Raw genomic sequence first — 24,743 nt, 5'->3', positions numbered from 1 at the left:
AAAAAATGTCCATATAAAGCAAATGCGGCAAAATGTTAACAATTACTAAGTGTAAGAGATGGGCATTATACTTATCTATTTAGTTTATTTGAAATTTTCCACAATGAAGTTAACATCCTAATAACATTCTGTATGACAGGTGTCCCTCCCAATCATGCCAACACAGCATTCCATTTCCATCTTAATCCTGCTTAGTTTTCCCATCATTTGCCCCCTTGAGCTCAAAGCTGTGACACAGGTTGAAGAAAGAGGATGTGACGTACCTGTAGTAGCAGAGGCTAAAGTGATAAGATTCTTTCTTAGCATATCATAGAGAGGGCTGTCAGAGACAAAAACAAAAACAAAAACTTAATAACCCCATGGTTTTCCATTAAAATGTTGTATGTCTATTTGGTACATGATCTCTCAACTTTCTCTGTAACACACGGAGAAGCAGAATGTTTTCCCCCAGAACAGGTTTGTTTGTAATTATTTAAATGTCAAGATACTCATGTCCAAATGCGTGTGTTACTTTGCCCCCATTAAGACACTAATTAATTTACATTTTATTTAATTAGCTAACAGTAACACAAGATTTCCTTTGGAGACCATTCCTTCCCACGAGGAATCAAGTTTTACAATTTTAACTGGGGAAGGGGTGGAAGGGAGTCTAACCACAGTAAGACAAAATGAGTGCAGAAGCAACAGTCATCACAAAGCTATAGAAAGAAAACAATGGCTTCTTAATTACTAATCTGCCTTTCACTCTGTAACAACCATATACACCCCCATGTGGCTGGAGAAAGTTGCACAACAGGTCAAAGAAGTTAGTTCTACTGCGATTCTTATGAAGCCCATCTTCGGTCTCAAACCGCCCAGCGATGCTACATTTCGCTCATCAGCTCAGTCTTCCTCTCTGTAACAGCTGCTTCACAAAATTCTAACCTAGCCACACCAAGCTCCTCCTACCCAGGCCTTTGCACATGATGTTGAATCTGCCAGTTCTCCAACCCTCTCCCAGATCACTCCCATTCCTCACACATCCTGTAGCTTCAGCTCAAATAGCACTTCCTCAAGGAACCATACGGACCCCAACCAATAAGACCCTAAATCCCACCCCAATGCAGCTTCATGTACCTCTTTGTCTCTAACTCTCTCAGTGTAATTTACTACGTGCGGTATGATAACCTGATAGAAGACGGGGAAGAGCATCCACTGTCTCACTGCTCCTTAAACTCCATAGACTCTGAGATCGCTGTTCACGAACACATTCTCAGGACCTCACAGGAGACCCTTAAATATTGATTGACTAAAGAAATAAATAACCACTAATATCCTATGGAGACTGAGTTGTTAGAAGCACCCAAAAAGACAAACAAATCTTCAATCTTCTTACCTTGGATCTTTCACGGAGAAGCTCTGACGTCCTAGCAGTTCTCCTAAAAGATCTCCGCCACAATACACCATATGTTGCTCCCGCTGATCATAAAGCTTCTTCACCATTATGTACTGGCCGAGATAATGCATGACCTGCAGGGCAATAAAATCACAGGAAGAGGTCTGCCAGCTGCTCCAAACACAAGTTAATTATGAGAAGGGAAGGTACATTAGTTTGTTAGAAAAAGAGAAACCATGAGTGAGCATGAATGTCAGTGCTTGTGGAAGGAGTCCTATGACAAGACGGTTGTCCCCAACTACTAGGTTCAGCCACTTATTATCATGCTGGACATCAAGAGACTTACTTTTAAAACAGAAACGCAGCGGTCTGACAGTGAGAAAGAGTGTTGAATTTACCTAGTATCCCCATAAAAATGTTCTCACGAGTCCAAATAAAGAGGCCTATTCCATGACTAGAATAGACTTTATATGTGCCTGGGCCATAAAAATATATTCCAAGTCCAGGAACACGTAACTATAAGACACTTCTGATGCATATTCGTTTAATTCTTTTTTGGCAAATGAAGTACAATGGTTAACAAGCCATCAGCACCATAAGTGCATAAAACACAGAATCTAGTGTCTATCAAATAAAAATTTAGTCTATCTGGCTTTTTTCACAGAGTTCACAAAAATGGAAGGAACCCAGACAAGATCATGATTCAAAAAGTTTTAAGTGATCTATTTTTTCCTAATGTTTTCTCCATGCAGATTTTTTAAAAAATACTTAATAATTAAGTTCACTTAATGACAGTAAACCCTCTGCTGTCAGAGACCACATGCAAACCAAAGCGGCTATCTGTATCTTTAGGCCCCAACTTCTCAGGAATTATTAGATACCTGCACAGATGTTTCCAACACTGTCCCCATTATATTGGTACAATAATGCTCCTAAGCTCCCTTCTATACCAAGCAACATTTCGCCCCAGATCATCAAATACCTAGGAAGAAGTAAGATGGGGAAGAATAACCACTGGAAGAGAAAAAGGAGGAAGTTTTATATTTTATCTGTCCAACTTCCGGAAGAAATAAATCCAAAATAAGCTCTTCTAAGACAATATAGATCATCTACCCTATAAATGTGTACATAATTGTCTGCAGCCACTGCCACAGCATCACCACCTCTAACTCCCAGAGCTCCAGCTGAAGGAGAAGGGGGAGAAGGTAAGACCTCTACACTAGGGCTTGCGCAAAGCAGACCACTCAAATATCAACTGGTGGTAAAGCTCTGAAGAAGTGACTGACTACAAAAGGCCACTTGCAAGAGTGTGCCCTCTTCTGGAGGGGTGAAGAAACCTCACCGTTACAGTCCTGGTACTGCTGCACCTGTGAAATCGGACACTATCACAAGTCCGCTGAACTGATCTACAAGCTTCCATTCCAGCATCTGGTGCGAAAAAGTGTTCAGGGGCACCTGGCAGGCTCAGTCAGTAAAGCATGCGACCCCTAATCTCAGGGCTGTGAGCTCAAGCCCCACATTAGGTGTAGAGATCACTTAAAAATAAAATCTTAAAAAATAATAAAATAAAATAAATGCATTCAGCTAAAAAACGTTAAAATAAAACATTAATAATGTATACAAAATTACTACTCTCTGGACGCCCGGGTGGCTCAGTTGGTTGGACGACTGCCTTCGGCTCAGGGCGTGATCCTGGAGTCCCGGGATCGAGTCCCACATCGGGCTCCCAGCTCCATGGGGAGTCTGCTTCGCTCTCTGACCTTCTCCTCGCTCATGCTCTCTCTCACTGTCTCTCTCTCAAATAAATAAATAAAATCTTTAAAAAAAAAAAAAAATTACTACTCTCATTATACCATACTGCCTCAATGCACATACTGAGAACCAATATTTAAAAATAAAAAATTAGCAGGGCGCTGGGTAGCGGGGGTTAACCAGGGTTAAAGCCTCTGCCTTCGGCTCGGGTCATGATCCCAGGGTCCTGGGATCAGGCCCCGCATCAGGCGCTCTGCTCAGCATGGAGCCTGCTTCCCTTCCCCTGCCTCTCTGCCTACTTGTGATTTCTGTCTGTCAAATAAATAAATAAAATATTTAAAAAAATAAAAATAGGGGGCGCCTGGGTGGCTCAGTGGGTTAAGCCACTGCCTTCGGCTCAGGTCATGATCTCAGGGTCCTGGGATCCAGTCCCGCATCGGGCTCTCTGCTCAGCAGAGAGCCTGCTTCCCTCTCTCTCTCTCTGCCTGCCTCTCCATCTACTTGTGATTTCTCTCTGTCAAATAAATAAATAAAATCTTTAAAAATAATAATAAAAATAAAAAATAAAAAATTAGGGGCGCCTGGGTGGCTCAGTCGGTTGAGTCACTGCCTTCAGCTCAGGTCATGATCCAGTCATGATCCCATCATGATCCCAAGGTCCTGGGATCGAATCCTGTATCAGGCTCCTTGTCCAGCAGGGAGCCTGCTTTTCTCTCTACCTCTACATACCATTCTGCCTGCTTGTGCTCTCTCTCTCTGACAAATAAAGAAAATGTTTTTTAAAATAGTAATAATAAAATCTTTGAAAAATTAAAAATATTAGGAAATTCTTCTTTATGCACCAGGTAAGGTCAAAATTCATAATAGAGAGCTTCATATAAACTGACTCTTTGCAATTTCTTCCCCAGTAAAATATTCTTTCTGACCAATATGTACTTAATTTCTTCTTAACCCAGGAAACCTCTACCACATGACTGAAGGAGATAGCATAATTCATTTTAACAACTTTACTGATATAAAATTCCATACATCAGGGGACCTGGGTGGCTCAGTCAGTTAAGTCAGTTAAGCACTGACTTGTGGTTTTTGGCTCAGGTCACAATTTTATGGGGGTCATGAGATCATTGAGCCCCACACCAGGTCCCACACTTAGTACAGAGGCTGCTTGAAAATTCTCTCTCTGTCCCTCCCCCAATGCATATGCCCCTGCACTCTTTGCAAATAATTTTTTTTTTTAATTCATACTCTGGGACACCTGGGTGGCTCAGTCGGTTGGGTGTCTGCCTTTGGCTGAGGTCATGATCCCAGGGTTCCGGGTTTGAGTCCCACATGGGGCTCCTTGCTCTGCGGGGAGCCTGCTTCTCCCTCTGCCTGCTGCTCCCCCTGCTTGTGATCTCTCTCTCTCTCTTTCTCTGACAAATAAGTAAATAAATAAAATCTTTAATAAAAAAAAGATAAAAAATAAAAATTCATACTTCAATAATAGTTTCAGAATTCTAAAGATACAGTCCAAAATGATGTACTTAATTTAAAATGATAAAGTAAATATGAATATTCTAGAAAATCTAAAATGCTCCCAATTTGTTTCCTTGAGAGATATAACGGCTCAGAAGTTCAGTGTTCCTTAAGTTTTTCAGAAAAGTTAAAAAAAAAAAAAAAAAGCTTGATAATTTTGTTTCTTCCCATTAGAAAAGGTTAGATTTTTATCCTACTAAATGCAAGCAGTTCAGAGAGATTAACATTTTAATACTGAGTCTTTTCCACTTAAGGAATTCAATTTGGTTTTGTTAAAAAACAAAACAAAACAAAAAACCTTTAGATGCTAAATAAGTTATTTAAATGCATAAGTGTTTAAAATAACTCACAGTGCTCAGAAGAGTATCTGACACATTTATAATGAAAAACTACTGCATTTAATTCCTGCCTGGCAGTACATCCTATAAATCATCGACAGTGTCATTTTTTAATCTTGTACATGCTTTGCATTTTAACTCAGAGATCAATGAATTCACAGTTAATTTTATGTTTGGCTGACAACATACTTCAAAAGGAAATTTAAAGGAAATATGAAGTTCAATTTAGCTCAGTAGTCTTTAAAACAAGCAAAAGTTGCCTTTCTAGTACTTCAGGAAGAGAATTTCCTTTCTTGGGCCTGATGTCAGAACTACATATTCATCAGCTACTACTTTTTTTCTTTTCATCAGCATTTACTTCTCAGCTGTTCTTATAACTGAGAATTCTCGAGGTGCCTGGGAGGCTCAGGGGGTTAAAGCCTCTGCCTCCGGCTCGGGTCATGATCCCAGGGTCCTGGGATTGAGCCTCTTATCGGGTTCTCAGCTCAGCAGGGAGCCTGCTTCCTCCTCTCTCTCTCTCTCTCTCTGTCTGCCCTTCTGCCTACTTGTGAGCTGTCAAATAAATAAATAAAATCTTTAAAAAAAAACAAAAACAAAAACTGAGAATTCTCTTTGACGGCTTACCTCTTTAACGGTGAACATTTCTCCTTGTGCACCTGCTGCCTGCAAAATCTTCAAAAGTGGCTGTTTTGGTCGTACCTGATAGAAACATTAAAAAAACCTGTTATTTATATTCCAACTAGCTTGGTTTCTCAAACCCTAGGGAACAAGAAAAGCCCCTTAAATATATATATATTTTTTAACAAACCCTGGTAGATACTTACCATCTAATAACATACAATCTTCCAATACCTACAATAATAGCAGATAATCGGACTACTACCTGTTACCTCTCTGAAAAATCACATTTTCAAAAGACAACACATTCACACCTATTAAGACGGCAAAATAAAAAGAAAAAAGGAGACAAAAATAAACATTGGCAAGGGTATGGAGAAACTGGAACCCTTGTGCACAGCTGGTGGGAAGATAAATGGTTCAGCTGGTGTGGAAAATAGTTTGGCAGTGTCTCAGAAAGTTGAACACAAAATTATCATAGGACCCAGCAGTTCCCCTCCTAGGTATATACCCCAAAGAACTGAAAGTAGAACTCAAACAAGTATTTGTACACCAGTGTTCCCAGGAACATGATTCACAATAGCCAAAAGATGGACAACCCAAACTGCGCCAACAGGTGGGCAGATAAACCAGATGTGGTATAAACACACAAGGGATAGTGACTTTGACATCTCTCTCTTTTTTTTTTTTAATAATTTTTTTTTTTTAAGATTTTATTTATTCATTTGACAAAGAGAAATCACAAGTAGATGGAGAGGCAGGCAGAGAGAGAGGGGAAGCAGGCTCCCTGCTGAGCAGAGAGCCCGATGCGGGACTCGATCCCAGGACCCCGAGATCATGACCCGAGCCGAAGGCAGTGGCCTAACCCACTGAGCCACCCAGGCGCCCCGACTTTGACATCTCTTGACTCTGACTGTGGAGTCTGTCTTTAACCACACAGTTTTATCTTTAAAATTTTTATGGTCAAATTTGTCTCTCTCTTCCTCTTACAGCCTCTTTGGTTTTGTCTTATTTAAAGCCCCTCTCATCCTGAAGTTTCACAACCATTTCCTAAATTTTCCTCTAACATTATTTCACTTTTTACATTTAAATCTTCATCTATCTGGAATTTGTTTTTGTACAAAGTTTGAGGTCTTCATTTGTTTTCTTCCAGAGATGGACAATTATATCAAAACCATCTATTACATAAGCCACATTTTCCCCCAACAAATCCAAATTCTACTTTCATCATACAGTAAGGTACACAATACTATATATATTGTGCAATGTTTATGAAGACAAGTGACAAAATTACGTATTTTTTTTATAATTTTTTTAAAGATTCTATTTATTTTTTTTTTTTAAAGATTTTATTTATGTATTTGACAGAGATTGCAAGTAGGCAGAGAGGCAGGCAGAGAGAGGAGGAAGCAGGCTCCCTGCTGAGCAGAGAGCCCAATGCAGGGCTCCATCCCAGGACCCTGGGATCATGACCTGAGCCGAAGGCAGAGGCTTTAACCCACTGAGCCACCCAGGCGCCCCTAAAGATTCTATTTATTTATTTGACAGAGAGAGATCACAAGTAGGCAGAGAGGCAGGCAGAGAGAGAGAAAGGAGGAAGCAGGCTCCCTGCTGAGCAGAGAGCCAGATGCGGGACTCCATCCCAGGACCCTGAGGTCATGACCTGAGCCGAAGGCGGCGGCCTAACCCACTGAGCCACCCAGGCACCCAAAAATTATGTATTTTTATATGTTAGAGGAAAAGAACTGAAACAAGACACACCTAATTAATAATAAATAGTAAATAAAGAGTATAGTGTTATCTTAGGGGGAGGGGATTTTGGGCAAAGAAGGGAGGAGACGGTCAAGGAGTCTCTATAGCTAAATACTTTATAAATAAACACATTATAAAACTGAATTTTATAAGAATACATTTGCTATATTTACAATTTAAAATTAATTTTAAAGAAAACAAGCTTGTTAAAATGAAGCAAGAGAGATAGAAAACAAACATGTAACTTGGCCCCAAATTCTCCACAAGCCACCCATACCCTAAAACATAAATTTTCAAAATGTACTGTATTTTAAGCAATGTGTAACCTCCACATCTTTATTTAACCAATAATCAATTCAAATTTTGAGCAGTGAAACTATTTATTAGTTTCCCTAATACGGCATTTAGAAAATAATCCTTTCTGCTCTACATAAAATCCTAAGTCAATAAAAGTCAGTAAAGTTACCTACGTGCTCCAACTCAATTTTTTAAAAGCTTACAGAAAACTAGGAATGCCTAAAAATGATTTACCTGATTGGTCTGTTCTGGAGAGATCCTGCAAGCACTGTCAGAAGTTGAACACTGGGCAGAGGTGGAAAGTGAGGTCATTTTGGCAGTGAAGAAATTGCCGTCTGCTGATAAATCTAGAAGGGAAAAAAAAGTTATGAAATCTCTTCTAAAGCAGAAAATTTTCACTTTGAAGATTTACAAAACAGCAGCCAGCAGAAAGTTAAAAAAAAAAAAAAAGACACATGTATCAAAGGACCCTACGCAAATGGTTCTCGATACTCTTCTGATCCCTTTCTAAATTCAGATCCTCTAAAAAACTGGAGAGCTTAATTAAGAGTCAGAGCCATCCATGCTTCCCTCAGGTGAAGTCCGAAACAGAAACAGGTTCAGGCATGTTCCAACCTCCACAGTGATGATAATGAGTAAACTGTTTTAGCCGAAAGTCAAATTCACAATCATTACCTCCCCAATGGGTATCAGGGTTTCAGGAACTCCTCCCCTCTTAACAGTGCTCAAGAGCACCCCCTGGAAGACAACAGATCATAGAGCTGGGGAACTGCCAAGATTAAGTAATAGATTTATGATTCCAAGGGCACATCAAGAAAAACCTCTGCAACATGTTGAAACATGTCTTGGCCAAGCAACTGCAAGAAAGTGAGAGTCAAATTACTCAGTATCAGTTAAGGCAGTTAGATTTTAATACCTGCCAACCCCAAAGAGTATAGCAACTAAATGCCTATAAAATGGGTTAAGCCAAGGTGGGCACATAACGTGTGCCAAACCTAAAGAGTATAGCGATCCCTACAAGATGGGTTAAGCCAAAGTGGACATTTATCATCAAGGAAAGCTGTAACACGAATGACTGAGTAAGGCTCAGTGAAAATTTTTCAACTTGTACCATATCTCCTTTAAAAAAAAAAATTTTTTTTTAAGAGGGAAAATAAATTTTTAAATAAACTTGTTAAAGTTTATCATCGGGTCTTTTTCTAGTAAAAAGGTGATAAGTGATCAGTGAAATTTATAACAAGCCACATCAGGGAAAAGGTGAAAGGGGCCTGGAAAAACTGACAAATAGTCTGGATAAAACTAACAAGATTCCTCAGTCTTCTGAGAATACTTACTGACTCTAACACAATTCAAAGTCCTCCCTCCCCCATCGGCTTCCCTTGCCACAAAATGGGAAGTCAAACAGGATACAAGCATAATTTACAATTTTAAAGCAGCTAGCTTTTAATTAGCATTTCAAACCTTATACCTAAAACGCCAGTCCAGATCTCCCCAAACCTGCCAGTCCTGCAGTCTTCCCCACCTCAGCAATCAACAACTCCATCCTTCCAGCTATTCAGGTCAACGACCTTGAAGCCATCCCTGATTCCGTTTTCTTTCACATTCCACACCCAGTTCATGAATAAACTGGAGAGCTGTTATCTTCAAAATTCGAACTCTAGCCATTTCTCACCACTTCCACTATTACTGCACTAATCCAAACCACCTACCTCTCAACTGCACTACCCTCCTAAGGTTTTCTTGCTCCCACCCTTGCCCCTCGAGCTCCTAACCTCCTCCTTTTGTCTACTCAAATGTCAGTTTACCGAGGAGGCCTTCCGTGACTACCCATTTTTAAAAGTGCAGCTCCCAACCCCCAGTATTCCCTATCCTTCTCTGCCTTATTTTTCTGTATCGTCCTTATTACCAACCAACATACTATACGTTCTAATTCCTTATCATGTAAAACAGAAGCAGCAAGTGGGCAGAGATTTGTATTTATTCATTAATCAGTCCCTGGTGCCAAAATTGACAATTACATACATGTTACTGTAGAGTAACATGATGATCACAAGTATCAGTAACAGTGTGGATGCTGGGTGCCTGGCTGGCTTAGTGGGTGGAGCATGCGACTTTTGATCTCAGGACTGTAGCCCCACGTTCAGTCTGCACTTAACCAAAAATAAAATCTTAAAAATAAAGAAATAACAGTGTGGATGGTTTCCAAAAATGGTCTTCAATGAACGCATCTCCCAAGTAGCTCTGTGACATTTATCAACAGAATACAGCGGAAGTGGTAATGCGCCAATTCCAAGCCTGGCGGCTTCATTTTTTGTGCTCTTGGAGACCCATAAAATCTGACTGCTTTCCTAGAGACCACATAAGAGGGCCATGTGGGGAGGACTAGTTGTCCAGCTCAACACAGCCTTCTAGCCACTCCCTCCAAAGCACCACATATAACAGGACATTCCAAAAGCAGCTACTGCTTGATCAGAGCTGCAGGACAGGCAAGAACCATCCAACTAAGCCCACAAAATCCTAAGAATAAATCAAATGGCTGTTGTTTTAACTAAGTTGTTGGGTGATTTATGACACAGCACTAGATAATCAAAACAAAAGGCGCGGACTCCGTACCAGGCACACATTAACCCATTTAATACGTTTAATAACCCTATGATGTAGGTAATAGAATTATTACTATTATTTATAGTATAATAATTACTTATAGTATAATAATTATTAGTAGAATATAATAAACATTATTCTTTGTTTTACATCTAAGGCAAGAGAAGCATAGAGATGTTATTTGCCCAAGATAATACAATTCAGTGAATTGCTGGAGTCGATTTCAAACTCAAGAGTTCTAAAGACCTCACTTAGTAATATATTTTGCCCCTTAGACCTCAATATACAGAATTAATCATAATCCTTTTCTTCAACAGACTCTCATTGTTTATCAGCACATGACCCACTTTTCCTTGATTCTTCCTGATGCAATAAACATCCACAAAGCAGTACTCTTGACAACCACCTACATTTAACTATAATATCCTTCCCTAGCCCATTCCCCTGCCTCTCCCCAACAATCATCCTTATCCTGTTTTGATTTTCTTTCCTTTAGTGCATCAAAATGGAATGCTACAAGTAAGTATTTTTAGGTTCGCTGCTTTTAACTTAGAAGAAGCAAGTATAGTAATTTTTGAGATTTTTGTTTCACTAACAATTCCTACTGTTGTGTCACTTTACTTTTGTTTTTTATTAACATATAATGTATTATTGGGGCACCTGGGTGGCTCAGTGGGTTAAAGCCTCTGCCTTCAGCTCAGGTCATGGTCCCAGGGTCCTGGGAAGGAGCCCTACATCAGGCTCTCTGCTCAGCAGGGAGTCTGCTTCCTCCTCTCTCTGCCTGCCTCTCTACCTACTTGTGATCTCTGTCAAATATATAAAATCTTTAAAATATATATATAATATATAATACCCAGTGTTCATTACATCATGTGCCCTCCTTAATGTCCATTACCTAGTTACCCCACACCCCACCCCTCCAGCAATCTTGTTTCCTGTAATTAAGAGTCCTTAGTTCTTTTAAAAAATTTTATTGTAAACTAAATATAACATAAAATTTACCATTTTTAAGTGTACAATTTAGTAACATTAAGTATGTTCACAATACTGTACACCATCAACACTATCCATTTCCAGAACTTTTTAATCACCCAAACTGAAACTCTGCACCCATTAAACAATGAACTCTCTAATGACCTCCTCCCCTCAGGACCTTGTGATCACAATCCTACTTTCTGTCTCTATGAATATGCCTATACTAGATAACTCATATAAGTAAAATCACAGTATTTGTCCTTTGGTGTCTGGCTTATTTCACTTAGCAGAATGTTTTCAAGATACATCGATGTCTTAGCATACCTTATTTTTCATTCATTTTGACTGCTGTATAATAATCCACTGTCTGATGAACATTTGGATAGTTTCTACATTTTTACTATTATGAAAAGTGCTACTAGTAATATTCATGTAGATGTGCAAAAAAGGAAACTGCTGGCTCATAGCATACATGAATACTCACCTTTAGGAACTGATACCAAAGTGTTTTCAAAGTGTTTGCACCAATCCACAATCCCAACAAGAATCTGTAAGACAGCCTGTGAATCCATCTCCTCTTCATTATTTGATGTCATAAAACTTTAACTTTTGCCAATAGGTATGGGCTTTTTCTCTGTTCACTAATGATAATGATACTAAATCTCTTCATCTGCTTAGCAGCCTTGCTTCCTCTTCTATGAAACATCAGCTCATGTCTTCTGGACATTTTCCTGATTTTGTTATACTTAGTTTGTAATAGTTATTTATAAATTTTTAATATTAGCCCTATGTCAACTGGGTGTCCTGCAAATATCTTAACTTCTATCGTCTTTTCCATTTCCTAGAAGGTACTTGTATGAAAACTTAATAAAATCAAATTTATATTTATCAATCTTCTTTTTTTTTAGTCAATGGCCCCTCTGATGTAAGCACTCTTTTATTCCCCGAAGTCTCATATTCACCAATCCTTTCTACTAAAAATTTGCCAAGTGTGTGCGGTGAAAGGATGACATTTTATGACCTTTAAATTCTTAATCTGGAATTGACTTTTTTCTTTTTAGAGATCAATTTTACTCTTCTTCCCTACAGATTGCCATTTTTCCAGCTCAGTTTATTGAACATGCATTCTTTCCTGCCAGCCACCTCTTTTGTACACTGAATTTTCCTTACATACATGGGTGTTTGAGTTCTCTATTCTATTCCACGGACTGATCAATCTATGTTTACTCAATTTAACATTGTCTTAATTCCTATCTTATAATAAGTATTCCTATCCAGTAAAGCTAGTCTTTTCCTCCATGTTCTTTTTTACAAGTGACCAGCTATTCTTGGCCCCCCAACTTCTTAAAATTTTTAAGTTTTTAAGTTTTCAATTTTAATTCCAATATAGTTAACATTAGTTTCAGGTGTGCAATATAATGATTCAACAATTCTTTTCTTTCTTTTTTTTTTTTTTTTTTTTTTGTCAGAGTGAGTGAGCACAGGCAGAGTGGCAGGCAGAGGCAGAGGGAGAAGCAGGCTCCCCACCGAGCAAGGAGCCCAATGCGGGACTCGATCTCAGGACGCCGGGATGATGACCAGAGCAGAAGGCAATTGCCCAACCAACTGAGCCACCCAGGCGTCCCTGATTCAACAATTCCATACATTTCTCAGTGCTCACTGTAAGTGTACTTTTTAATCTCCATCACCTATTTCACCCAACCCCCACCCACTTTCCCTCTCTTCTGGTAACCATCAGTTTGTTCTTTGTGAGAGTTCGTTTTCTTAGTTTGTCTCCTTTTTTTTCCCTTTGCTCTTTGTATTATTTCTTAAATACCTCGAGTGAAATCATATTTGGTTTTCCTCTTATTTCGCTTTGCATTACACTCTCTAGCTCCATCCATGTTGCAAATGACAAGATTTCTCTTCTCTCTTATAGCTGGACAATATTCCAACATACTGAGCATATACACCAACCTTCTTTACCCATTTATCAATAGATACTTTGGCTGCTTCCATAATTTGGCTATTGTACATAATGCTGCAATGAACATAGGGATGCATGTATCCCTCTGAGCTAGTGCTTCGTATTTTGGGGGTAAACTACTGATCATAGGGTACGTCTGTTTATGCTTTTTGAGGAACCTCCATACTATCTCCCACAGTGGCTGCACCAGTTTGCCTTCCCGGTCCTTATCTCTTCCATATAAATATTAGCATCATCTTTACCAAGTTCCGTAAAAATTCCTGTTGGGATTTTGAATGAAATTATACTTTATATACAGATCAAACTGTTTTCTCATCATCAACATCATATATTTCTCTATTTATTAAGGACTTATTTAAGTAAAATTTTCCCTTTGGACATTTAACACGTTCTGTTAAAATAATTTCTAAAGTTGATATTCTAATACTATTGTGATGGCTTCTCTTTCATTATGATTTTTAGTTTTTACATATATACAGAAATACCAATGACTTTCAATAATCTTCTATCCAGTCACCTAGATGTATGTAACTATTCCTAATAATCTGTGAATTTTTTCTATGTAAATAATTATGCCACCGGCAGATAATAAAATCTTATCACCTTCTTTCCAATTCTTATGCTCCTGATTTCTTTCTTTACTGCTTAGGACTATCAGCACAATGTCAAATACACACAATCCTGGGCATCTTTGTTTCTGACTTTAAAGAAAGTGCCTCTAATGTTTCCCTACATTTTTTTTTAACTGTTTGTTGTTCTTTTACAGTTACTCTATCAGTTGAGAAGGGTTTCTCTTCATCCTCATTAGCTAAAAACATCATGGAAAGTGGTTTTTATAAAATATTCTGAATCTATTGAAATGATCATGATTGTTTTCTAGTAACGTATTGATGTGGTGTTTCTGAATTTCATTTCTGGATTTTCTAAAATTAAATCCTTACACACCTGAGATAAACCAAACTTGGTTTGGGAGTATTATCCTTTTTTGTACACTGCTGGTTCTGATTCGCTACTTTGTTTAGGTTGTCAAGTCTGTATTAGGGAATGAAATGGATCTACAATTTTCCACCATTAAGTTTTTGTCTAGTTCGGATGTCAGGGCTAGCAGGCTTAATAGACTCCATTATTGAATAGTGTCTATTTTCTATTGCTGGGGGGGAAAAATCTACAAAATAAAGATGTTCCGGTCCTTGAAAGTTTGGTAGAATTAACCTTTGAAACATAAAACTCAGGGTGCCTGGGTGGCTCAGTCACTGGGTGTTTGCCTTTGGCTAGATTCATGATGCCATGGCCCCAGGATCAAGCCCTGCATGCTGCATGGAGCACTCTGCCAGGCGGGAGGCCGGCTTCTCCCTCTCCCACTGCCCCTGCTTGTGTTCCCTCTCTCACTGTGTCTCTGTCAAGTGAATAAATAAAACCTTTAAAAAAAAAAAAAAAGAAAGAAACATAAAACTCGGTGTTTTCTTTCTGGGAAGGTTTTTAATCGCTATTTTAATTAAATAAATATTAGATTATTCAAGCTTTTTATTTCTTTTTCCATTTGTCTAAGTTTTCAAAAGTACGGGCATATAGTTGATATATTCTCTTTTAATCTGTGTACAGACGCATCTTCCTTTCCATTCATGATATTACATTTTTTTCTCATTACCTCTTCTACTCTTAAAGAATTTGTTGATCATTTCCCAGTTTCTTAAGCTGGACATTTAGCTTACTCTTTCACTTATAATTTGAATATTTAAGGCTACAAATTCCTTCCCCCTCCCACCCCAACAATATTGTTTAAGTTAGCCCACAGATTTTGCTATATAATGTTTTCATTATTCAGCTGTGTTTTTCAATTTCCATAATTTTTTAAATCCCTGAGCTTGACAGCTATGCTTATGCATACTATATTTTCTAAATTTACGTTTTTGTGATTAATTCCTAATTTAACAGCACTGTGGGGAGAGATCATCCTCTCTGTAAAACCTGTTCTTTGAAATTAAGGCTTTCACCTGGTCTTGTTGGCGATCAATTCTATAAGGTATGCTTTCAAAACTCTTGTTATGTTAAGCTTGCTAGCTTTTTATAATCTTATATATCTACTAATTTGTTAGTCTCACCTATAAATAATTAAGAGAGATATCATGAAATCTCCCACTACAAAGGTGGACTTGTCCATTTATCCCAGCGTAGTTCCACCAATTCTACATCATCTATTTTAAGGACTTTTAATCAGAAGCAAACGTCCTTTAAACTGCTGTTATCTTCTTGCTGAAACGACATATTACTATCATTATATGGTCATTATATAATGATTGTCATTACATAGTGATTCTTTCCATCCCAATTAAGACATTCTGTCCTAAAGCGCATTTTATCTAGTATTAGTGAGGTCATGCCAGCTTTAATAATTCCAGGTACGTCTTTTCCCCATCTTTCTATTTTTACATGCCCTTAAACTTCTGGTGTGTCTCTTGTGGGGAAAAAAAAAAAACACAAAGACATGTATCTGAACTTTGGATCTTTCAATCCAGTCTGCCAGTTTTTACCTTTAACTAGAAAATTCAGTCCATTCACTCTAATTAGTATGTATGGATGTCTCTACCACCCTGACTTAGCATTCCAGTTTGTTCTACTCTTCCTATGCTTAATGTTACTGACTTTCTTAAAAATTCTATCTCCGGAGCGCCTGGGTGGCTCAGTCATTAAGAGACTGCCTGTGGCTCAGGTCATGATCCTATCATCTTGGGACTGAGCCCTGCATTGGCATGGGGGGGGGGGAATTGCTCAGTGGGGAGCCTGCTTCTCCCTCTCCCATGCCTCTTGCTGTGTTCCCTCTCTCACAGTCTGTCAAATAAATAAATAAATAATTTTAAAATATAATGATTCTGGGAGGTGGGGGGTTGAGTGAGCCCGGTGCTGGGTATTAAGGTATTGCATGGAGCACTGAGTGTGGTGCATAAACAATGAATCGTGGATCACTGAAAAAAATTTTAATTAAAAAAATTCTGGGGCACCTGGGTGGCTCAGTGGGTTAAAGCCTCTGCCTTAAGCTCAGGTCATGATCCCAGGGTCCTGGGATCGAGTCCCACATCAGGCTCTCTACTTAGCAAGGAGCCTACTTCCCCTCCTTCTCTCTGTGCCTGCCTCTCTGTCTGGCTCTCTGCCTGCTTGTGATCTGTCAAATAAATAAATACAAATCTTTAAAAAAAAAAAAAAAGATAATTACTATTCTAACTTTAAACTCTATGTCCATCTGTTCTATTATTTCTGTTCCAATGAAATTTATACATTATTCTTCTCCTGAAATACCTGTTCTCTTCAACTGTCTTTGTTATTCTTCCCTAGGGGGCAGGAGACACTCTGAAAGGCAAAGAAGATGGGGCAAGACCAGATTCCAGCCCTTATTAGCTGCAGCAAACTGTAGAAAATAGGTAGTAGGGTAGTAGGGCTCAGCCAGAAGAGAGTGCAACTCTTGACCTCAGGGTTAAATTCAGGCCCCATAGGTGTGAAAATTACTCAAAAATAAAAAAATTAAAATAAAGTTTAAAAAAACAAACAACAACAACAACAAAAAAAAACAAGAAATACAAAGTACAAAAGTAGAAAGACCCAAGCACCAGAAAACCATACTCAGTCTTCACCCCATCCACTCACTACCCAGATCAAAGACTCATCCTTTGTTCCCCAAGGAGAAGCAGCACTATGATAGGATCTGAGGAGACCTAAGGACTTAGAAGGTAAAAGAGAAGTGCTAAGGTCAGTCTTCGCCTGTTTTTCATCAGCTGCTCACAAGTATATGCTTCTGTAATGCCCTGATTCACTGAGAGCTGGACTAGGGCTCTGGGTCGCAAGCGTAGAAAAAGGAAATTCCAAGGTATATAGAGGCAAGGAAGAAACTAGAGCAGTATTCCAACAGTCCTTCCCCCATGGTTTTATTCTCCTGTCCCAGACCAAAGCCGCCTCCCCATACACAAACACACACAGTTCAAAACAGCCCTGGGAGAGCCTGGGTGGCTCAGTGGGTTGGGCCGCTGCCTTCGGCTCGGGTCATGATCTCGGGGTCCTGGGATCGAGTCCCGCATCGGGCTATCTGCTCAGCAGGGAGCCTGCTTCCTCCTCCTTCTCTCTCTGCCTGCCTCTCTGCCTACTTGTGATCTCTGTCAAATAAATAAATAAAATCTTTAAAAAAAAAAAAAAAAAAAAACAGCCCACATCACCAGTCTGTTTCTCACAGCATTTTCCTATTACTATTCCTATAGGGATGATTCTGGGAGCCGGCAGTCATGCTAATTAAGCCTCTCAGTAAGAACAGAAATTGACTCCTGGGCAGGTCTGAAGAATTTAAACATCAATGTTTTCCTACTTTGCTTTAACACCTGGTAGAAAATTGTGCCATTAAAAAACAAAACAGAACAAAAAAACCCACTGCTTTAAAAGCAATGGAAGTTAAGAGCAGGACAAATTAGTCCGGCTGCAAGCAGGGGGAATGAGGGAATGGAGACAATATGGAAGGATTTTAAAATGAGAGAATAGTGGAAAGAATGGGAGGGGAAGACATGAGCCAAGGCACTGTTCAAGGGTATGTGAGAAATTAAGTCAGCTGACAAGCTCTGAATCCAAAGCAAGATCTTGTCCCTTTCCCAATGGGGAGTCGCTTCTGATTACAGAAGGTTTAAGTATTGTTATTTGCTCCTTAAAAAGAGGAAACGGAGCCTAAAAGAAGTCAGATAACTTGCTTGAGTCTAAAGCTATTCTTTCCCACTATGCTACCAGTGAGCAGTTACATTCAGTTGCTCAAACCAGAAAGTAGGGGGCACCTGGCTGGCTCAGTCGGTTAAGCATCTCTTAATTTCAGCTCAGGTCGTATCTCAGGGTTGGGAGATCGAGTTCCGTGTCAGGCTCCACACTGGACAGGGAGCCTGCTTGGGATTCCCTCTCCCTCTACCTCCACCTCACCCCCTCAACCCCATGCATGTGCTCTCTCTAGACAGATAAATAGGTTTTATTTATTTATTTGTCAGAGAGAGAGAGAGCACGCACGCAAGCCTGGGAAGCAGCAGGCAGAGGGAGAAGCAGGCTTCCCGCCAAGCAGGGAGCCTAATGCGGGACTTGATCGAGGGATCCTGGGATCATGACCCGAGCCAAAGGCAGACAATTAACCAACTGAGCCATGCAGGTGTCCCAAAATAAACAAATTAATAAAACCTGAAAGAGTCCTCTTATCTCTCTCTTCCCATTATCACATCATCGAACCTGATCAATTTTAACTTTTTTTTTCTTAAAGATTTTATTTATTTGACAGAGATCACAAGTAGGCAGAGAGGCAGGCTCCCTGCTGAGCAGACAGTCCAATGCAGGGTTCAATCCCAGGACCCTGAGATCATGACCCGAGCCAAAGGCAGACACTTAACCCACTGAGCCACCCAGGCGCCCCTCAATTTTGACTTCTAAATCTTTCAAAACCACCCCTTCTTTTCATCTCCATGACTATTTCCCCAGACCAAAAGTGTTATTCCCTCTGTTCATCACTGAAATAGACACTTCACTGATCTAACTCCCTCCAAACCAAATTCCACACTACAGCTAGAAGTAAAAAAAAAAAACAAAATAAAAAAACAAACCAACCCAATACTACAGTACCAGGCCCTGCTTGAAAGCTTACTACTGCTCTAAAGATCAACACAGAACCTAGCCCCAGTCTTGCCAAACTTTCCTCTTGCACCTCATGTTCTCCACGCTCCCCGCACCTCCTCCCCACACTGACCTTGTCATTTCTCACAGAATTTACTTCCTGCTTCAAGGGCCTTTGCACACATTGTTCCTTCATTTGTAGCACTGTTGAGTTCTACGAAGACTGATTATCCTAGACCTAGTCTCAGGTTAAATATTACCTCAACAATCACTAACAGCTGATAAACCATTTAAGTAAAAAGCTTGGGGAGGGGGAACTTTAAAACACAGGGAGAAGGCCAAGAATACTTGACCACTGACAAACCTCTCTAAAAGACGGTCATTTGCATCATGTACTTCTTGATGGAAGGCAAGAGGAAGCACCCAGAACCTCCTACCTACCTCTTGTGAAGTATTCTCAACAAAAAAAACAACTAATCAAGCTTCTACATCTACTAACTACCTATTTATAGGAAAAACGGAGGATAAAGGAATAAATACTATCAAAAGCAAACAATTAGCCAAACCCAGAATGTAGGAAATGCTACAAGATCTCAGATGGTGGAGCAGGGAGGGTGGGGAGATATGGTTAAGTGGGGAGACCATTATTTAGGCTTAAAAAACCGTAAACTTAATACAGCATGCAGACCTTCTTCATTCAAGTCCTTACTCAAAGAAACTATCTGTAAATGCCACCTTTCCCTAAACAATCATAAAATGTTGAATTATGTACTAGGTAGTAGATATTAAGAAACTGTTAATTGTAGTAAAAAGGCACTGTGGCCATTTTTTTAAAAATCCTGACCTGATAAGAAATACATTCTAACATATTTAAAGGTAAAATGACACTATGTGATATGCTTTAAAATATTTCACTAAGAAATTGAGAAAAATAGGGGCCCCTGAGTGGCTCAGTGGGTTAAGCCTCTGCCTTCAGCTCAGCTCGTGATCTCGGGGTCCTGGGGTCGAGCCCCGCATAGGGCTCTCTGCTCATCAGGGAACCTGTTTCCCCCTCTGCCTCTCTGCCTACTTGGGATTTCTCTCTCTGCCAAATAAATAAATAAAACCTTAAAAAAAAAAAAAAATCACAAAAATTCCATTATCTATTAATTCTTGAAAAACGAGTACTCAGAAAATACTGTTACAAAAAAGAATCTACATTATTAACTGGTGCTGCTTTGGCTCTCTGGAAATGTTTTTTTTCCAGCTAATAATAAACCTTAGAAATAAGTACAAAAAACTGAAAGAGGGGCGCCTGGGTGGCGGAGTCCTTGAGAGTCTGCCTTTGGCTTGGGTCATGATCCCAGGGTCCGAAAATCAAGTCCCACATAGAGTAGGGGCCTGCTTCTCCCTCTCCCACTCCCCTTACTTGTGTTCCCGCCCTTGCTGTGTCTCTGTCAAATAAATAAATACATACATACATAGATAAATAGCTGAAAAGGAGGACATGTGGGTGGCTCAGTCAGTTAAGCGTAGGCCTGCAGCTCAGGTCATGATCTGCAGGGTCGTCATGATCTGCAGGGTCTTGGGATCAAGCCATCTGGCTCCCTGGAGTCTGCTGCTCCCTCAGCCCCTCCTCCCCATCACTTGTGCTCTCTTGCTCTGCTCTCTCTCAAATAAATTTAAAAATCTTTTTAAAAAGCTGGGAAGAGGGGCGCCTGGGTGGCTCAGTGGGTTAAAGCCTCTGCTTTCGGCTCAGGTCATGATCCTAGGGTCCTAGGATCGAGCCCGGCATCAGGCTCTCTGCTCAGCAGGGAGCCTGCTCCCCCCTCTCTCCCTGCCTGCTTCTCTGCCTACTTGTGATCTCTGTCAAAAAAATAAATAAAATCTTCTAAAAAAAAAAAAAAAAGGTGAAAAGAATTTGCCTACTTTTAAATAAATGAGGGAAGAAAGTTCTTTGTGCAGTTTCCTTGCTTTCAAAAAAGAACCCTCTCCCTGGAACAAACTGATGGTTGTCAGAGAGGAGGGGGTGGAGGGACAGGCAAAAATGGGAAGTGGGAATACAGGTTATGGAATGAGTAAGTCACAAAGATAAAAGGTACAATACAGGAAATCTAGTCAGTGGTATTGTACTAGCGCTGTGCGGTGACAGGAGCTGCACTTGCCTAAGCACAGCATAATGGATAGAGCTGTCAAATCAGTACAGGTACACCTAAAACGAACGAGACATCATGTGTTAACTGTATTTCAACTAAAAAAAATAGTAAATAAAATAACCCAAAGGACTCTTCCTCAAGAGAGATGGGTTTATTGACAGGGAAGCCATGGGGCACCTGGGTGGCTCAGTCAGTTAAGCACCTGCCTTCAACTCAGGTCATGATCCCTGGGTTCTGGGTCCCACTTCTGGCTCCCTGCTCAGTGCAGAGTCTGCTTCTCCCTCTTCCTCTTCCCTTCCCTCTTGCACACTCTCTCTCAAATAAATAAAATCTTTAAAAAAAAAAAAAAAAGTAAAGAGAAGCCAATTCCACCACTTCATTCCACAGTACAGCAGAAGTAAGGATATCCCAGGGCAGGCCAAACTACCCTCTTTTTCAGTGCATTTGAAGAGTGAAGGACTATGACACACGGGCCTGTAGAACTCAGGATGCACGTCCATTTACAGACTCTCCTCCCCTCACTGGGTATGTGTGCATGAGCTGGTCTCCAACTTACTGTCTCCAATCCTGCGTGGTACTCTTCTCCAAGTTTCCACTTCCACCATTCAAATTCCCACCATGACGAATGATGAACTCAGTTTCTTCAATGCGTCAAGTCCTTTTAACACTTACCTCCTAGGTGTTTTTAGTACTGAGTTTTTCAAACTACAAGTTGTACCCAGTGAGTCTTTAACTGCTCCCCTCCATTAATGAAATAGAAGAGAATAGAAAATACAAGTAAATAACAAAGGTAAATTTTGTTCTTGTGGAGCCTGTTTCTGTTCTTGAACAGCCAACACAAAATGGTTTTAAGCACCTTTGTATCAGGCACTCTTTAAAGTAGTCACTTTTTTTTTAATTTTGGCAACAACTCATTCAATCCTTACAGAGATCCTATTAGTTAGATATACTATTGTCCTCATTTTCAAAGGGGAAACTGAGGCAGAGAGGAAGATAACTTGCCAAAAATGGTCTTAGAGTCCAACCACTCTGGCTGCAGAGCCAGAGTTCTTAACCATTCCCCCTCCTATATGTACCGGGTCATAATATAAAACTTATTTTTAAGTTTTGGTTTAAAAAAACAAACCATAGTTTATAAAAGTTTGAAATCCACTGCCTTTGGATTTCAGATATCATCAGGCACCTGTCCTTTTTCCTCATCTGTGATATATTTTCTATTGAAAATTCTTATTCTTCTACCTAGGTCAAGTCACTTCCTCGGCCGAGGCTTTCTGACACTCCAAGGGAAGCTGATGACACCAGGGCCCCTCTATTACCACTTACCACATTATATTTTTTATTTGTGTCCTCTACCAGGCTGAAATCAGAGAGTTCACTCATCTCTTGGTGATGCTGGAAAGAGTGGTTTTTACACTAAGTCCAACAGACTCCACCTCATCTGCAAATCTCTACCTCTGAAGACAACTGTGATTTTTAAAAATTCAATTAAAAACTTGCCAGAATTTAGCAGAATTAATCATTCCTAACTCTTTAAAGCCCTAAGGACCTCTAATAAACACTACTGTCTGATTCTCTTTCAACTACATATTTGAGAGTAATAAAAACTTAAAAAAAAAACAAACTACTGTACTATTCAGATGTTTAGTTCTTACCAAATCTATGACACACCTACGCAGGTAAAGTGTGTACCAAGAGTATACTCCAGCACAGTTTGCAAAACAATGTGTCAGGAACAACCTAAAACTCCATCCATGGGGAACTGGCTAAGGAAACTGTTGCACAATCCTCTAAAACAACACTATGCACGTGTTTAAAAGAAAAGTATGACCTCTACATTTGATGGAAAGCTGTCCCTGGTGTTATCTTAAAAACTTAAGGTGCATAACAATGCATATAAAACGACCCCCCTGTTGTTTAAAAATGTGAGTACTTTAGCAAAAAGTCCGGAAGGACGTTATCAAGCAGTACAGTAGCTAGCCTGAGGAGAGAACCGATTAGGATTAATGAACAGTTAAACTTTACACACTTCTGTATTCTGTTTTTTTTTTTTAACTTCAGACACACTTTTTTTTTTAAATAAACACAAAAGTTTGTGATCCTGACCAGTAGTGTGTGAAACAAAATATTCTGAAATAAATACTTTTAAACTGAATTATCTTTTGGGTGTCAGGAAGGTATGAGGAGGGAGGAGACAAAACCTAAACTGAGATGTAGGAATACTTAACACCCAAGGTACTACGTACCTTTGACAGGTGACCTCTTCGGGGTGGAGGAGCTGCCTAAACCAACACAGCGCTTCCCCGATGACAGGGAAAAGCAACAGCATGTTCTGCAGGTGTCACTTTTAAGAGTGGTTTATCGAAATCCGGGGCGGGGGGGGTGTCCACTGGATGGTCGGCCGTTTGTAAAGTACGTATTTTCCCCAGCCCCAACTCCGGATGTTCTGCTTGGGCGGGTCTGGGTGTGGTCCCGAAATGAGCCCTCTTCAAACTGGCACTCGAGCGCCTCGGACACAGATGGTGCGCAGCCCTGAGAGTGACTACCTTCCAATCTTGAGACACACCAATGTCCCTCTTCCCCCCAGCCCCCTCTGGCCACTATTTCCTCCAAAGGGCCTCCGTAGGTTTCCAATGTTGCGTCCAGTTAAACATCGTCCACCGACCACTTCGAGTCGAGGTTTGTAACCTGGTGGCCGAACGGTAGCAAGCACGTCACTGCACCTCCATTTTTACCTTCCGCGGGGCCTCAGCGCAGAGCCCTTCCCCCACCAGCCCTTCTTCCGCCCGGCACGACCGTCCCAACGCCGCCACCCATGCTTCAAGCTCCACCCGCCCGCCGCCCCAGCTCCGAGGTCCGCCGAACTGGCCGCGCCACCGCCCGCTCCCCGCTCTCCACCTCCTGCCCCCAGCCGCTGGGGACCCGGCCGCAGAAACCCAAGAGCCACACCTTAAGCCCGCTCCATGAGTCGCTCCCCCGCCGAGCCCGGGTGGGGGGAGGGGGCGTCAGTCACAGGCCCTAAGGCCTCAGCAGCATTTTGAAACGGCGAGTAGAGAAAGGGCAATTTCCGGCCTTCTGAACCCGTCTCGTACAAGGGCTTCCGGTGAGGCCTCCGGAAACCATAGAGGTTCCCCAGGAGGGCTAGAGAGTTAGAAAGGCTGAGCTCTCCCTGCCATAGAGTAGAGCCCAGTCCAGAGAGTCGTAGGTCTTGGAAGACTGAGTTGTGAGAAAACGTTTCAGGAGCTCGCAGAGCCTGATGGAATTTACAGACGTGTCCTAGGAAATCAAAAATCGAGGAAGGGAGAAACCTAATAGCATAGTCAGAGACAGCCTTTTGCTCTTACAATAGCCACCATTTTTCTCACAGTTGACTTGAATATTCACTCTTAACTCCCCAGAAGTGGTGGCTGAAGAGGGCAAACAGCATGTTAGTTTGTCGCTAATTGGGGGAGATAGGACTAGAATTACACGACTAACTCAAGACATGTGGTAAACGCTGAAAGAAGTGCAAAAAACCGGGAGGTGGGGCTTCTTTGGATCATACAACCTGATGTATGATCTCAGGTTGGCCGACTTCCACCTCTGCCGGTGCCAAATGGAATTATCCCACCCAAATAACTTCATTTATTTCGGGATGATTCTAAATATTAGGGGATTTTCTGAGCTGAAGTATGTTACTTTGCAATTTCTCTTGGTTTCGGTTATATACTTGGGAGAACAGAATAAGGAGTCATTCTTCATAAAATGACTACGAATCAGTCATTTGAAGACAGTTCTCATGCTCCATCCCTAACCCTATCACT

General features: G+C 40.5%; 1 protein-coding gene across 9 annotated transcripts in view; it reads right to left on the bottom strand.

Annotated features, from left to right (window-relative positions):
- MDM4 (MDM4 regulator of p53) overlaps window positions 1-24,015 on the bottom strand; it is a 42,875-nt gene extending 18,860 nt beyond the window's left edge. For 7 of the 9 annotated variants that reach the window (XM_044267694.1, XM_044267697.1, XM_044267698.1 and 4 more), the window contains exons 1-5: window positions 23,890-24,015; window positions 7,882-7,994; window positions 5,605-5,679; window positions 1,376-1,509; window positions 264-319 (exon numbers count right to left, since the gene is read on the bottom strand). In XM_044267694.1, coding sequence (XP_044123629.1) covers window positions 264-319; window positions 1,376-1,509; window positions 5,605-5,679; window positions 7,882-7,959 — 343 coding nt within the window. In that variant the 5' untranslated portion in view covers window positions 7,960-7,994; window positions 23,890-24,015. Of the gene's footprint in view, window positions 1-263; window positions 320-1,375; window positions 1,510-5,604; window positions 5,680-7,881; window positions 7,995-8,322; window positions 10,902-23,186; window positions 23,629-23,889 lie in introns of those variants that run through there. The other 2 variants (XM_044267695.1, XM_044267696.1) reach the window with 2 other exon arrangements.
- Between the last annotated feature and the right edge of the window lie 728 nt (window positions 24,016-24,743).

The sequence above is a fragment of the Neovison vison genome, chromosome 10 (genome assembly GCF_020171115.1).
Source record: "Neovison vison isolate M4711 chromosome 10, ASM_NN_V1, whole genome shotgun sequence".
NCBI lineage: Eukaryota > Metazoa > Chordata > Mammalia > Carnivora > Mustelidae > Neogale > Neogale vison.
Note: the sequence above shows the minus strand (reverse complement) of the source record. Positions and strands in the feature narration are given on the sequence as shown.